A 16,054-nucleotide genomic window follows, 5' to 3' on the forward strand; every position below is an offset into this window, starting at 1 on the left:
TACTTCTTACTTTCAAAACAGCTTGACGGGTTTCTCAGCTGGCTAACCTGGGGCTTTTCAGTTTATTCCTTTTTATTTTCGTTTTCACCAACGTGAGAATCCCCTCCAGTCTCACATTCTGGCGGGCTTGTGGATGCCTTAATTTACAGTCAAATTTGTTTTCTATCTATAGCTAGTTTACAAATGTCATTTTGCAAAGCTTCTGTGTCAGATATGAGTCTGGGCTCCCAAGAACTACTGTTTCGGCCTACTCTTTTACATCATCACTGCTAAACAGATTTTTTTTTCCCCCAATATATATATTTCAACGTTCTCTTCAACCATATTGGGTGGAAAGCGGGGTGGAAGCTATTTTTAGCAACAGCTCTCAATTAGGAAGTATCGGTTGCTGAAAGCTGCAGAGGCGGACAGGGGTCTCCGTTACAATTCGGGCGTTGGCGTTGAGCAAACCTTGCCCCAATGCGACTTTGGTAGTAATTTATTCTCCTCAGTCTCTTCAACTCTATACGAGGACAAAACACCTACCTTTCAGGAAGGGGCAGTATGAAGACTAAACAAGCCAGCAGATATTAAATAGTCAAGAAAAAGTAGCCCATTATAATTAGTTACTACGACTTTTATGATTATGCCCAGGCCTAACGCCAAGTTTGCCTTAGAAATCGACAACAGACAGGAGACAAACGCCGCCATGCGTAGGCCGGCATCATACCTCATGCCAAGCCGTTCCACGCAGCCCTCAGTGCGCACGCGCATTCGCATCTTCAAGCCCCGCATGCGCGCGTTGTCAGAGGACTCTCAGGCACACAAGCTAAGGGCGCACGTGCACAAGAGTATCGCGCAGGCTCTGAAGGCCTAGGAAGGCGAAACGGGCGTCGTGGTCCAAGTCCGCAATGGCTGAGGCTTCCCGGTGGCATCTGGGCGGTGAGGGGCGCTCCTAGGGTGGGGCAGGGCGGAACTGGCAATTCGAAATACCCTGCAAGAAAGTTTGTAACCCCGCATGATTTCTGATGAGAGATATAATCTCCAGATCGGTTACCCTTCATAGCTTCTTCTTGAGAATCGGAGAGGCTCATTGTGTGTGACAGGAAAAGTGAAGCCTCTAGGAGACATCTCACCCCTTGCCCTTGCACGAAGCTGGATCTGGGTGCAGCCACTTGCTGTACATTGGCCTTCGCTGAGCCAGCCTTAGAAGGCCTTTGTTGATCGAAGGAGTAGTGACCTTAGCAGAATCCCAGGCAGAGTCCTTTTTCCTCCTCTAACAGGAGCCAGCCATCCCAAAGCAGTGTTGACGGATGGCGAAAAACGATTAGGGACAGATGAGGGGATTTTGTTTGGTTTGTATTTTGCTTTTTCAGTTTAAAATAAGACTGGTGAGGAAACATCCGGGTTATAAAATTCATTATGAACAGTCATAAAATGATTGCCCACTATCACCATGGGAAAATTTACTAATTATTCCTTCTTCATAAAGTGAGAGTAAAAACATAACCAGAAGCTATTGGAGCTTTCCTTCACAGTGTAAACAGCTAAAATTGCCTGTGCTTTTCCATCCCTATGATTTACATACATTATAAATTAAGGAAAATTTTTGTTTTATGTCTCACAGGAACTCCGAAACATAAACTGCGTTACAGAGAGGACGTAGAAATTAGAACCACACTTCAGGAGTTGTTACTGTACTCTATTTTTTTAATAAACTTATGTATATGTAAGTACACAGATGTAGATGAAGACACTGAACTAAAGTTATCTGCAGATGAAAAATAAAACATGGGTTTTATTTAAAAAAAAAAAAAAGGCTTTCAGACTACTGAAACCTCTCAAAACATAGTGACACATTTTTTTTTTCCCCATTTATATTTTTTTTTAATTTAACTTTACAATATTGTATTGGTTTTGCCATATATCAAAATGAATCTGCCACAGGTATATATGTGTTCCCCATCCTGAACCCTCCTCCCTCCTCATACCATCCCTCTGGGTCGTCCCAGTGCACCAGCCCCAAGCATCCTGTATCCTGCATCGAACCTGGACTGGCGACTCGTTTCATATATGATATTATACGTATTTCAATGCCATTCTCCCAAATCATCCCACCCTCTCCCTCTGTCACAAAGTGCAAAAGACTGTTCTATACATCAGTGTCTCTTTTGCTGTCTCGTATATAGGGTTATTGTTACCATCTTTCTAAATTCCATATATATGGGTTAGTATACTGTATTGGTGTTTTTCTTTCTGGCTTACTTCACTCTGTATAATAGGCTCCAGTTTCATCCACCTCATTAGAACTGATTCAAATGTATTCTTTTTAATGGCTGAGTAATACTCCATTGTGTATATGTACCACTGCTTTCTTATCCATTCATCTGCTGATGGACATCTAGGTTGCCTCCATGTCCTGACTATTATAAACAGTGCTGCGATGAACATTGGGGTACATGTGTCTCTTTCCCTTCTGGTTTCCTCAGTGTGTATGCCCAGCAGTGGGATTGCTGGATCATAAGGCAGTTCTATTTCCAGTTTTTTAAGGAATCTCCACACTGTTCTCCATAGTGGCTGTGCTAGTTTGCATTCCTACCAACAGTGTAAGAGGGTTCCCTTTTCTCCACACCCTCTCCAGCATTTATTGCTTGTAGACTTTTGGATCGCAGCCATTCTGACTGGCGTGAAATGGTACCTAATAGTGGTTCTGATTTGCATTTCTCTGATAATGAGTGATGTTGAGCATCTTTTCATGTGTTTGTTAACCATCTGTATGTCTTCTTTGGAGAAATGTCTATTTAGTTCTTTGGCCCATTTTTTGATTGGGTCATTTATTTTTCTGGAATTGAGCTGTAGGAGTTGTTTGTATATTTTTGAGATTAGTTGTTTGTCTGTTGCTTCATTTGCTATTATTTTCTCCCATTCTGAAGGCTGTCTTTTCACCTTGCTTATAGTTTCCTTTGTTGTGCAGAAGCTTTTAAGTTTAATTAGGCCCCATTTGTTTATTTTTGCTTTTATTTCCAATATTCTGGGAGGTGGGTCATAGAGGATCCTGCTGTGATGTATGTCGGAGAGTGTTTTGCCTATGTTCTCCTCTAGGAGTTTTATAGTTTCTGTTCTTATGTTTAGATCTTTAATCCATTTTGAGTTTATTTTTGTGTATGGTGTTAGAAAGTGCTCTAGTTTCATTCTTTTACAAGTGGTTGACCAGTTTTCCCAGCACCACTTGTTAAAGAGATTGTCTTTTGTCCATTGTATATTCTTGCCTCCTTTGTCAAAGATAAGGTGTCCATATGTGCATGGATTTATCTCTGGGCTTCTATTTTGTTCCATTGATCTATATTTCTGTCTTTGTGCCAGTACCATACTGTCTTGATGACTGTGGCTTTGTAGTAGAGCCTGAAGTCAGGCAGGTTGATTCCTCCAGTTCCATTCTTCTTTCTCAAGATAGCTTTGCCTATTCGAGGTTTTTTGTATTTCCATACAAATTGTGAAATTATTTGTTCTAGCTCTGTGAAGAATACCATTGGTAGCTTGATAGGGATTGCATTGAATCTATAAATTGCTTTGGGTAGTATACTCATTTTCACTAGACTGATTCTTTCGATCCATGAACATGGTATATTTCTCCATCTATTAGTGTCCTCTTTGATTTCTTTCACCAGTGTTTTATAGTTTTCTATATATAGGCCTTTAGTTTCTTTAGGTAGATATATTCCTAAGTATTTTATTCTTTTTGTTGCAATGGTGAATGGAATTGTTTCCTTAATTTCTCTTTCTATTTTCTCATTATTAGTGTATAGGAATGCAAGGGATTTCTGACACATTTTAAACACTTTAAATTCATTTAGATCAACACTATGTCCATATTTCTTAAGGGGCACAAGTTTAAGTCACAGATGTAATAAAAAGCTTTCGTACTCAACTTTGGTTGAGTCAATTACTCCTATTGGCAATTCTATCTTGAATATAATTATTCCCTTGAGTTGCCAATTCTTGATTTCTTTTAGAGCCATACAGATACATCAGCTTCACCCTAGTCAGACTACAAATGGGTCAGACAACAAATAAGGCCTAAGAAGTTAGTCTTGATGTCTACTTTGATCTTTTCCCTAGCATGTTACACAGTTAATAGTAAAATATGCTAGTTCTGAGTTACAGGAGATAGAAATCAGTGCAAATCTTTAGGGAGGACCAGGAAAACATCTCAACCTACATTCCTCCTATCTGTGAGTTAATAGCATGATCAGTATTAAAGAGCATTTTGTCTTTATAGGACCCAGTATACAGTAGATGTAAGCTGGACTTATGTTGGTATGGCAGTTATTGGGCTGGCAAAAAAGTTCATTCACGTTTTTCTGTAAGATGATATGGAAAAACCCATACAAACTTTTTGGCCAAGCCGGTATTTATCAGTTAACTAATTAATTGGTATGTGGGAGTGAGCTTGAGTCAGATATTGATTAAAAAACAGCTTTAACCATCTCATAAGTTATCTTAGATTAGTTTTTAAATGCTTATTACAGAACATTTGGGGAGTGGAAAATATTTAAAATCACTCAATCACATTATTCAGGGATTTAAAAAGAAAACACCTTTTTATAATTAGGAAGAATGGGAAACAAATCTCCAACAGATGATTTTTTAAATATTTTGGTGTATATAATGACATAATGTGCAACATTAAAGAATGGCACGGGTTCATGTTTGCCATGGAATAATGTTGGAAGATGTATTATTACTAAAAATAAAGGTCTTCTAGCAAAAAAGAAAGACATATTTAGTCTATATCCTGATCTAATAGTCCATGGGATGGCAAAGAGTTGGACACAACTGAGTGACTAACACTTTCACTGATCTAAAACCTACCCACCTACCCTAGAAAGAGTGAGAAAGAATACTAGTTAATGTTCTTTTCAATCTTATCGTGTGCCAAAACATAGTTTTAAGTGTTCCACATGAACTATCTCACTTCTCAAAATGTTAGAAATATCCCTATGGTGGGACTCAAACCATTCTGTTTGATTTTAAAGTTCATATCCTTAACTACTCACTATATTGTGTTGCATACTCCCAGTGTTGGAAAAAAAGCCAATTTGCATGATAGTATGTAAAATGGAGTCTCAGTTTTGTAAAACTAAAGTTGTCTTCTCTATACTGTGTATGCATTTAGAAAAATCTGAAGAATATATGCCAAACCTAACTCTTAAGTAGTGGGTTAAAGGAAAGTTCTTCCTGTTTTGTATTTTTATATTTTAGTTTTTTTATTGTTGCTTTTATAGTTAGCAAAATAAAATTGAATTTTCAAAACAAAATTAGGAACAAATTACAAGTACATTTTTATCCTGATAAAAACTTGAGTTCTTTTAACATAAATTTTAAAGTAAAAAATTCTTTTCCTTAGTGACTTTTGGGATGGTAAACCCACATATGTATTACTTAAACAAAGTTATGTCATCTCTATTTTTGGACACATCTGTAGCTGGTGAAGAAAGAACCAACTTTAAGTCTATTCGCAGCATAACTGACTTTTGGAAGGTAAGGTGTGATTGGATGAAATAGTTTTAGGTATTGCATAAAAAAGCCTTTGGCACACATCATAGGGACTTTGATATTTATTGACGGAATGAATAAAAATAAATGTCACTTCTTCAAACTATTATAATCAACCAGTGTTTATTGAGAACCTGTGTTCTCAGTGTGATATAGTTCTTACAACTTTAAAATTGTATATGGTGAAAATTATTGTTAATAATTCCTTGAATTGCCAATAAATTCTTTGCCCATGTTGTGGCAAAGGGTTTTCAGTATACCCCTCAGAGAAGAAAGGTTATAGAAATGAGTTAATACTTGTTAAGTGCTTAGAACAGTACATAGAAAGTACTCAGTAAATGTTAACCATCTTCATTATAATCAACATCATCTACCATTACCATTATTAATGGTGGCTTGGCTAATAATTTTCATACTTGTCCTCAAAATCACTGATTTTTATATTCTTATGGATAACATTATGAATGTAGATTCTGTTCACAGTTGATATGAAAATATTTTTCCCATAACATGTATTTTTCTATATGAAGTTTATGGAAGGACCCCTTTTGGATGGTCTGTACTGGGACTCATGGTACAATAATGAGAATCTGTATGATTTAAAGAACAGCAGTCGCATCTACTATGAGAACATACTTTTAGGACTCCCCAGAGTCCGTCAACTAAAAGTCCGCAATGGCACATGCAAGGTCCATTCATTCTTTCGGTCTTTGATGGATGAATGTTATGACAAATACACTTCTAAAAATGAAGATACGGCTGATTTTGGCCTTAAACAGCATAATGAGTAAGTACTGTAAAATTACACATAACTTTTGTAGCACTTAGCATTGTATCTTCAAACAACTGTGAAAATATATTTATTTTCTAAATGATACCAAGAGAGATGGCAGGTAAGGAAACTCTTTCAATAATAGTATCAAAGGAAGACTCAGAGATGCAGTGTTGAGAAAAGGAAGAGTAAACCTGTTAATTTTTTGTTTACCATAGGATACAAAGTGGGTTTTTCCCCCGTAGCTGTGGTAGATGAAGTGTTCACTTCAGTTCAGTCGCTCAGTCGTGTCTGACTCTTTGCAACCCCACGAACCGCAGCATTCCAGGCCTCCCTGTTCATCACCAACTCCGGAGTCCACCCAAACCATGTCCATCGAGTCGGTGATGCCATCCAACCATCTCATCCTCTGTCGTCCCCTTCTCCTCCTGCCCTGAATCTTTCCCAGCATCAGGGTCTTTTCCAGTGAGTCAGCTCTTCACATCAAGTGGCCAAAGTACTGGAGTTTCAGCTTCAACATCAGTCCTTCCAATGAACACTCAGGACTGATCTCCTTTAGGATGGACTGGTTGGATCTCCTTGCAGTCCAAGGGACTCTCAAGAGTCTTCTCCAACACCACAGTTCAAAAGCATCAATTCTTTGGCGCTCAGCTTTCTTCACAGTCCAACTCTCGGATCCATACATGACCACTGGAAAAACCATAGCCTTGACTAGATGGACCTTTTGTTGGCAAAGTAACGTCTCTGCTTTTTAATATGCTATCTAGGTTGGTCATAACTTTCCTTCTAAGGAGTAAGCCTCTTTTAATTTCATGGCTGCAATCACCATCTGCAGTGATTTTGGAGCCCAGAAAAATAAAGTGACACTGTTTTCACTGTTTCCCCATCTATTTCCCATGAAGTGATGGGACCGGATGCCATGATCTTAGTTTTCTGAATGTTGAGCTTTAAGCCAACTTTTTCACTCTCCTCTTTCACTTTCATCAAGAGGCTCTTTAGTTCTTCTTCACTTTCTGCCATAAGGGTGATGTCATCTGCATATCTGAGATTATTGATATTTCTCCTGACAGTCTTGATTCCAGCTTGGGCTTCCTCTAGCCCAGCGTTTCTCATGATATACTCTGCATATAAGTTAAATAAGCAGGGTGACAATATACAGCTTTGACGTACTCCTTTTCCTGTTTGGAACCAGTCTGTTGTTCCATGTCCAGTTCTAACTGTTGCTTCCTGACCTGCATACAGGTTTCTCAAGAGGCAGGTCAGGTAGTCTGGTATTCCCATCTCTTTCAGAATTGTCCACAGTTTATTGTGATCCACACAGTCAAAGGCTTTGGCATAGTCAATAAAGCAGAAATAGATGTTTTTCTGGAACTCATATTGAACACAAGGCAAAGTGCCCATTTTTGCTTTTATAATACTCAATCAGCTTCTCTGGCTCTGGCAAGATGCTCTCATACACATCCCAAATGCTTTTTGGGATTCCTAGGGAGTGTCTCTGAAGTATTCTGCTGCTTTCTCACTCTCTGGCTTACTTCAGTGATATCTTGTATTGTTGCCAGTAGGGCTTCCCTGGTAGCTCAGCTGGTAAAGAATCCCCCTGCAGTGCAGCAGACCCTGGTTCAATTCCTGGGTCAGGCAGATCTACTGGAGAAGGGATAGGCTACCCACTCCAGTTTTCTTGGGCTCCCCTAATGGCTCAGCTGGTAAAGAATCCACCTGCAATGCAGGAGACCCGGTTCAATCCCTGGGTTGGGAAGATCCCCTGGAGGAGGGCATGGCAACCCACTCCAGTACTTTTCCCATGGATAGAGGAGCCTGACAGGCTACAGTCCATGACATTGCAAAGAATCGGACAGAACTGAGCGACTCAGCACAGCACAGCATCTCGAAAAGGGGCAGTTAGGTTTACAGATACTGCATCGGATGATCCCTGCCAAAGATATTTTGGCCATTGTTCTCCAAAGTGGCTGTGGTTAGTACTAGTAGACTCACGTCTACACTTTATATTGAAAATGCCACTGCCAATGCCACTGACACTACCTACCCTTAACATGGAAGGTGCTGGTATCATTGCATTTAAGGTCATATGAAATCATAAAGGCAAAGTATCTTTTTTAGAATTTGATATTTATCAAAGTGATGTAAACATTTACAAAGGTCCACACTTTCCTGCTTATAATTTCCATTCCACAAGCAACTGCTTTTAGTTGTTTCTTCTTATATATACTTCATATTTCTAAATAGTATGCATATGCTACTGTAGTATGTAGTATGCATATAGTTTTGTATATACATACTATATGTATACTATTTTATACATATATAAAACTATATGCATACTATATGTAGTATGCATAGAGTTTTGTATATCTATTGTCTGTGTCACAGAAAATGTGTGTCATATATCCTTCTTATACCACTCCCTCCTCCAACCAACTTCCTATTCCTCTTAGCCTATGGTTATACCATAATTTTTGTTAATCATTAGTCAATATTTATTTTATATTTATATAAATATAAATACAGTAACTACATTTCCCTTCTTGAGTAGCTTCCCCAGTATCCCTAGGACTGATCATTGCTTTGTGGATTTGTTAACTTATTTTCTCTTTGTATGAGTTTTGGGTGTTCTTGAGGGCCACAATGTGCTTGTATAATTCTCTTGTTTTGTATGTAAGTTCTTAAGTATGGTGACACATTCTCTTAAATATTATACTGCTATAATAGTACTACACACTATTTCCCTTTCAATAAAAAATGAGAAGTCAATTATTTAATTACACATTTTAATTTGGTCTCAAGACTAATCTGTTAGGTATTCTAACATTCCAAATTATAACAACTACAAATAATTTACATTCCAAAATTAACATGGATTTAGACTTTTAATATGTGTCATTTCCTAACAACCAAAATACGAATCAATTTCTTTCTAAAATGTAACATTCATTAATTAAAACCAGTATTAAAAATTGGAAGTAGGAGAGGGTTAGCATAACAAACATTCTTGTTTCATTTTAACAATCATGTGGAAAACGTGCAAACATACAACTATGGAATTTTCATTAAATAGTATTTTTTCTTAGTGTAATCATTTTTATCTTCTCTGGTGAAAGCAAACATGGTATTACTAATAGGAAAACAAGTTTAAGCAGAGCATCTTTGGGTAATTGTTCAAATCTTTTTGGGGAGACTAAATAGGAACTGAAATGAAGAATCAAAGCTTAATTTTTTGATATCCCATCACTAAGTTCGTTGGGCTTCCTGAACTGCTCAGGGGGTAAAGAATCTGCCTGCAATGTAGGAAACACAGGAGACACAGGTTCAATCCCTGAGACAGGAAGATAACCCTGGAGGAGGAAATGGCAACCCAATCCAGTATTCTTGCCTAGAGAATCTCATGGACAGAGGAGCCTGACGGGCTATAGTCCAAAGGGTCACAGAGTTGGACACAACTGAACACACATAGCACACACACACAACTAAGTTAAAAGTAGAAAGAATGGAAACAAAATTTACTTATATAGATTGTACTTTGTGTACTTTCATTAAAATAAGATACCTATATAGCAACACAGACATTGTAATAAAGTTTTTATTTATTGGACATTTGTAAATGGTATATGATTGTTAGAAGACAAACTGTAAAGCATCTTTTTCCCCACACTGAGACAGACATTTCTGAATTAAAACCCTGGATATTCTTGTCCTCCTCAAAGACTGAAGACAACAAGGACATGTTAACAAAAAAAATTCATCATCGTATTATAGATTTCAAGTTCCCTGAGGCAACGGATTAAAATGTTTTTTTCTCATAGCACTTGTATTGTCCACAATAAGCACTAAAAAATGAAAACATATGCAACCTTAATTCTTTTAGCTTAATCCTTAACTCACCACCTTGCTTCAAAATTACTGTAATGCTTATGAACTTAGTACTACTTTTTTTAAACTACTTTTGAACCAAAAGTTAACTTAAAATCTTATTCTCGGACAAGCTTTCTCATCTCTCCATTATTCTTTTTATGTCTAACAGATGGAAGTACTCTTCTCCTCGTACAAACTCCCCTTGGCACTGGGGATTTGTTGGTGTTTACCAAAATGGGGGGTATATTTTCACTTTATCAAAATCAAAATCTGAAACCCTAAACAAGTTCATTAACCTCCGACTGAACAGCTGGATCACAAGAGGGACTAGAGTTATTTTTATTGATTTTTCAGTATACAATGCTAATGTAAATCTATTCTGCATTATCAGGTGAGTGACTCAAGACCTCTTAGTATATTGAATTTAAAAGGCATCCAGAGCCCTCATTAGAGTTTCCAGTTTGTGCATGTTTGTACTGAGATTAAAATCATAAGTTCCAATATAAATATAATGTAGTTCCTCCAATAATGATGAAGAAAAAGCAATATCATATTCATTGTTTTACTCTTTCAGGATATATTGCAGAACATGAAGAATTACATACAGTAGGTTAGTTTTATATTACTTAAGAATATATAGCCTTATTTCTTGTCATTCTGCAGCTGAACAAATCTAAGATTTAGCCCTAACGATTTCTTCCTTTAAATCAGATCATTCAAATCTGTTGATTTCCTTTCACAATGAGCTTCTTTATTAAGTTATTAATTTTTGTCTCAAGAATGAACAATTTAAGATTCAAACAATATATAACAGCAGCCAACATCCTAGACATGATTATAGCCGACAGTGATTTGCAAATGGCCCCAATTCTTCACATCTTTGCCATGTAAACTTGTAGTACCCTGTCACCCAGGGCAGGGTGAAATACCCCAGAACTAGATACTAGACTCAACCATGTGACTTTCTTTGGTCAATGGAATGTCAGCATATATGACAAAAGCAAGGGCTTCCCAGGTGGCACTAGTGGTAAAGAACCCGCCTGCCAATGCAGGAGATATAAGAGACATGGGCTTGATCCCTGGGTCGGGAAGATCTTCTGGAGGAAGGCATAGCAACCCACTCCAGTATCCTTGCCTGGAGAATCCCATGGACAGAGGAACCTGGCAGGCTACAGTCCATACGGTCACAAAGAGTTTGATACAACTGAAGTGATTTAGCATGCACACACGCATGATACAAGCAGAAATTTGAAAGGGGTTTGTACATTAAAACTTGCTCTCTTGCACTCCTGCTATTGCATGAGAATAACATGCCAGGGCTAACCCGTTGGACCCAAGAAAAGAGTGAGAGACATCCCCTCTCACGAGGAGGAGGAGGAAACAGCCGAAGAGAAAAAAATTATTTCTGTAGGTCTGATTATCTTAGATAATCTGCCTAACCCGGACCATACTATTTGGCTTAGGCCTGAGGACTGGCAAAGCAAATACCATTACTGTGATTGAATCTGCCTGGGGACTGAATTGGCTTCTAAGCCATCTGGGAATGGGTGAATGCCTGATACAATTAAGGTTCTGTTAGAAAGGAGGAATAGGATAATGATAATAAGGAATAGGATAATGAAGTCAGTAAGCCACTTTTTTCTCTTGAGTTTTACATTTTTCTTCTGAATGGAATATGGAATCAGCCTTTACTCTGACTGGGGAACTTGGCCCTTGTGCAACAGTGATGGTGAAAGATGGTCACAGCCTTTAAAATGTATAAAATGAAAGCAAATGAATTACTGTCAGCAGCATGTTATAGTATTTTCTTTCAGGGAATCACCTTCTTACCAACAGTATTCACCTTTCCCGATAGTCCTGGTAGGGATAAAGTAAAGAATACAAATCACTCCAATGTCCTAAATAAGAATAGAAACAATGGGGTAATTGGCTTACAGTCATACGAAGAACTCCTTGTAATACTACATTAAGTCCATATTTTCTGTCTCTAGGTTTCATGCTTTTTATTTATCTTTTAAAATGTTTTTTAGAAATTTCAGCAGATTTTGAAACTTTTAACTGGTAGTATAATCAATAGTTGTATGGGAGCATATTGCTTACACTATGACCTTATCCACTTATTTTCCTTTTGTACACATATCTGGCAAACTAAATGCTCATCATTTTTTGCTTTTTGTTTACTAGTCTACACTTCAGGTCAAAATACTAAGTTTCTTTCACTTCACTCACTTGCTCAAATTTGTACACTGACTATATGCAAGGTGAAAAAAATTCCTGTTTTCTATTTGTTAACTGGATGTTTTGTTCTTGATTTTGGTGAGGTATTTTTGGGGTTGAGGGGGGCAGCACCTTATTCCTGTACCAATAAGATTTGCTAACACCTTCAGGTAGGAATAATTACATTATGAATTTGTGATAGAGATCCCGGGTTCCTTGAATTACTGCCAATTCTTAATTACCTGCAGTTATGGAAAAAACTAGGAATACAGGGAATTACCTAAAAATCTTTTTATATTTGGTACTGAAGTAATTTTTATACTTCTACTTGCATATAGATCTTTGCATCCAAAATCCAGTGCCTAAAGTTAAACAGAAAACATTGGCTTTAGTATAGTATGTTATCTTGAGATTTAGAAGCAAGAAGTATCTCTGATAAGCTAAAGGGGGAGAGTGTATTTCCCTCCTCTTAAATATTTGGGAAGCCCTGAATAATAACAGTAACTAACAGTACAGCATGTTCTTGAACATCACCCCTCATTCTGTGGGGATAAATTAGCAGCCCAGTTATGAATGAGCAATCAAAACATAGAGTAAAATGAATGTAACGTCACATCTTTCTTTCTTTCTCATTTACACTGGTCTTTGACCACTGTAAATTTTAAGAACACCAAAAAAAAAAAAAGTGGAGCATTAAAAAAGAAGTAAATCCACAAGAATTTTTTGAGCCTGTTACCCTGAGAAAACATATTTTGTACAAAATAACTATTAAAGTATACAACATCACTGACTGGAAATTTCAATCGAGTTAGGTACTGAAATATAAATTCTTGAAATGCAGTTACTTTCACAAACCTCATTTTACAGATTGGTGGCAGAATTCCCTGCAACTGGAGGAATACTTACTTCATGGCAGTTTTACTCTGTGAAGCTCCTCAGATACGTTAGCTTCTATGATTATTTTATTGCTTCCTGTGAAATCATATTTTGTATTTTTATTATTGTCTTCACAATACAAGAAATCAAAAAACTGAAAGAATTGAAATTTGCCTATTTCAAAAGTATTTGGAACTGGCTAGAATTATTACTTTTGGTGGTAAGTATATTTTCACAGATATGGTTGATAGAAATCACATCTGAACTCACAAATGAGGGAGCTGTAAAAAAAAAAAAAAAAAGTAGAATTTTCTATTCATCTGGGATTTATTCTAAAAGCTGTAAGTATCAACCATAAAATGAACTGTCAAAGTAGATATTAATGGTGTGCCTCCAAAAGGTAGAAGTCTTTTTTTTCTCTGATTTGGTCCTTGTGAGGACTAGCATAAACCTAGAGGAATAGGTGATTTCATAGGTATTATGATTTAATTGGCACAGTTAAGTCTCCCTATTCCCACCCAAAAATATGTATTCCTTACAGGAATGTGTTGAAAATAAAGATTATTTGGGGGAAAGGTCCTTCAAAATGTATTCTTCTACATTGCCTAAATCTGCTATCCTGAATTTTTAAACAGGTAAAAGACAAGCCTAGGCAGAATACTGAAGGTGGGGATAAGGTTTGAGAAGCCAGAAGGGGTAGCTTGTAGGTGCAGAGGTGCCACCAGGATTGGGGGAATAGTCCTTGAAAGAAGCTCCAAAGACTGCCAGTTCTTATAACTAGAAAATACTAAAATAAACGTAGAGGGCAGAGTGAGACAAACTGTAAGATTTTGGTTTTAGGAACAATGAGCAAATATTCGGGCTTATACAATCTGATCTTTCACTCTTATTGGCCCTTAGTTATAGCCAATTGAGTGTGTGTGTCTGTGTATTTGTGTATATATATTATATATAAATATATATGTATATATTTCAGCCTGACAGTGACAAGACAGGTCCAGGTCACCTGTTCCCAATGGCAGAACTTCACAAACTTGCCAGGCCTTCTACCTGGTGTGTGTGTGTGTGTGTATACATATATATAAAATCTGTTTCCCAAAACCAAATTGAAAGTTTTTCTGGAACCCCCCCCCCAATAATGCTTAACATAGGGCATAAGCATTAAATGTTTAACTGAGTATTTTAGGGAAAAGAAGTCAAAGGAAATTTTTCATAATAGTTATAACAGTCATATAGCTTTATAATAATAATAGATAAATAATAGAAAAAAGATAATCTGGTCCTAAAATCCTCTCCTAAAAGAACTGTTAGACACAGCCGCCAGCCCAGAGCTGGATCACGTAAGTGCAGTTGCACACCCCCTGCTCCAGAATCCTCCAGAGTCAGGTGGCGTGTGCTGCATGGGGTATTTGTAAACTCTGGGATAAAGCCAGGAAGAAAGAATTGGATCGCGATGTCCCAGCATGGCCCTTCACTATTCAGCCCCAACACACACCTGTTTACCTGGAATGCATCTGGAAAGAGCTGCAACCAAATCTGCCTTCCTCCAGTCCCACTTGGTGGTTTCCAACCACCCAGACCTGCCGTAAACCACTGAATCCCAAATGATGACAGCATTCTTCCATGTTCCATTATTTCAGAACTAGTTTGGAGAAATCAAGCCCTGAGCCTTTGGAGTGGGAGCACTGACTCCAAGATCCTAGACTACCAGAGAACTAACCCTAGGAAGTATCAAATAGTGAGAAGTCACACAAAGGAAACCACTTGAATACAAGACCCAGCATCCTCCAACCATAGCACCCCGTGCAGGACGCCTCATCTAAACAACAAACAAAACAAAAATACAAACTTAATCACCAGCAGACAAGATTACCAACTCACTCAGCCTTGCCCATCAGAGAAAAAAACAAACAAAAAAACCCAGCACAAATCTCACCCTATATGAAGCTTACACAAACCACTGGACCACCCTTGGGAGGGCACAAACCAAAAGGAAGAAAGAATTCAACCTTGAAGCCTGGGAAAAGGAGACCTCAAATACAGTAAGTTTAAAAAAAAATTAATAATAATAGTGAAAAGGCAGAGAAATACTACACAAAAGAAGGGACAAACTAGAAACACAGAAGTCCAAATACATGAAGATGAAATAGGCAAACTACTTGAAAAAGAATTCAGAATAATAATGATAATAAAGATGATCAAAAACCTTGAAAACAAAATGAAGAAAATGCAAGAATCAATTAACAAAGATGTAGAAGAATTAAAGAATAAACATACAGAGACAACGCAATTACTGAAATTAAAAATACTCTAGAAGGAATCAATAGCAGAGTATCTGAAGCAGAATAATGAATCAGTGAGCTGAAGATAAAATGGTGGAAATAACTTCTGAAGAGCAGAATAAAGTAAAAAGAATGAAAAGAACTGAGAATAGTCTCAGAGACTTCTGGGACAATACCAAATGCACCAACATTCAAATTATAGGGGTCCCAGAAGAAGAAGAGAAAAAGAAAGGGTATGAGAAAATTTTTGAAGAAATTATATAGTTGAAAATTTCCCCAACATGGAAAAGGAAATAATCAAGTCCAAGAGGCACAAAGAGTCCCATACACGATAAACACAAGGAGAAACAGGCCAAGACACATACTAATCAAACTAACAAAGACTAAACACACAAAGAATATTAAAAGCAGCAAGAGAAAAGCAACAAGTAACATACAAGGGAAACCCCATTCGCTTAACAGAAACCCTATACACTTTCAGCAGAAACTCTGCAGGCCCGAAGGG

General features: G+C 37.4%; 1 protein-coding gene across 2 annotated transcripts in view; it reads left to right on the forward strand.

Annotated features, from left to right (window-relative positions):
• The first annotated feature begins 758 nt into the window (after positions 1–758).
• The window catches only part of PKD2L2 (polycystin 2 like 2, transient receptor potential cation channel), a 45,877-nt gene continuing 30,581 nt past the window's right edge, over positions 759–16,054 (forward strand). The window contains exons 1-6 of one of the 2 annotated variants that reach the window (XM_061423604.1): positions 759–921; positions 1,607–1,708; positions 5,387–5,520; positions 6,066–6,322; positions 10,344–10,565; positions 13,259–13,487. In XM_061423604.1, coding sequence (XP_061279588.1) covers positions 891–921; positions 1,607–1,708; positions 5,387–5,520; positions 6,066–6,322; positions 10,344–10,565; positions 13,259–13,487 — 975 coding nt within the window. In that variant the 5' untranslated portion in view covers positions 759–890. The remainder of the gene's footprint in view (positions 922–1,606; positions 1,709–5,386; positions 5,521–6,065; positions 6,323–10,343; positions 10,566–13,258; positions 13,488–16,054) is intronic. The other variant, XM_061423605.1, reaches the window with a different exon arrangement.

This window comes from Bos javanicus, chromosome 7 (genome assembly GCF_032452875.1).
Source record: "Bos javanicus breed banteng chromosome 7, ARS-OSU_banteng_1.0, whole genome shotgun sequence".
NCBI lineage: Eukaryota > Metazoa > Chordata > Mammalia > Artiodactyla > Bovidae > Bos > Bos javanicus.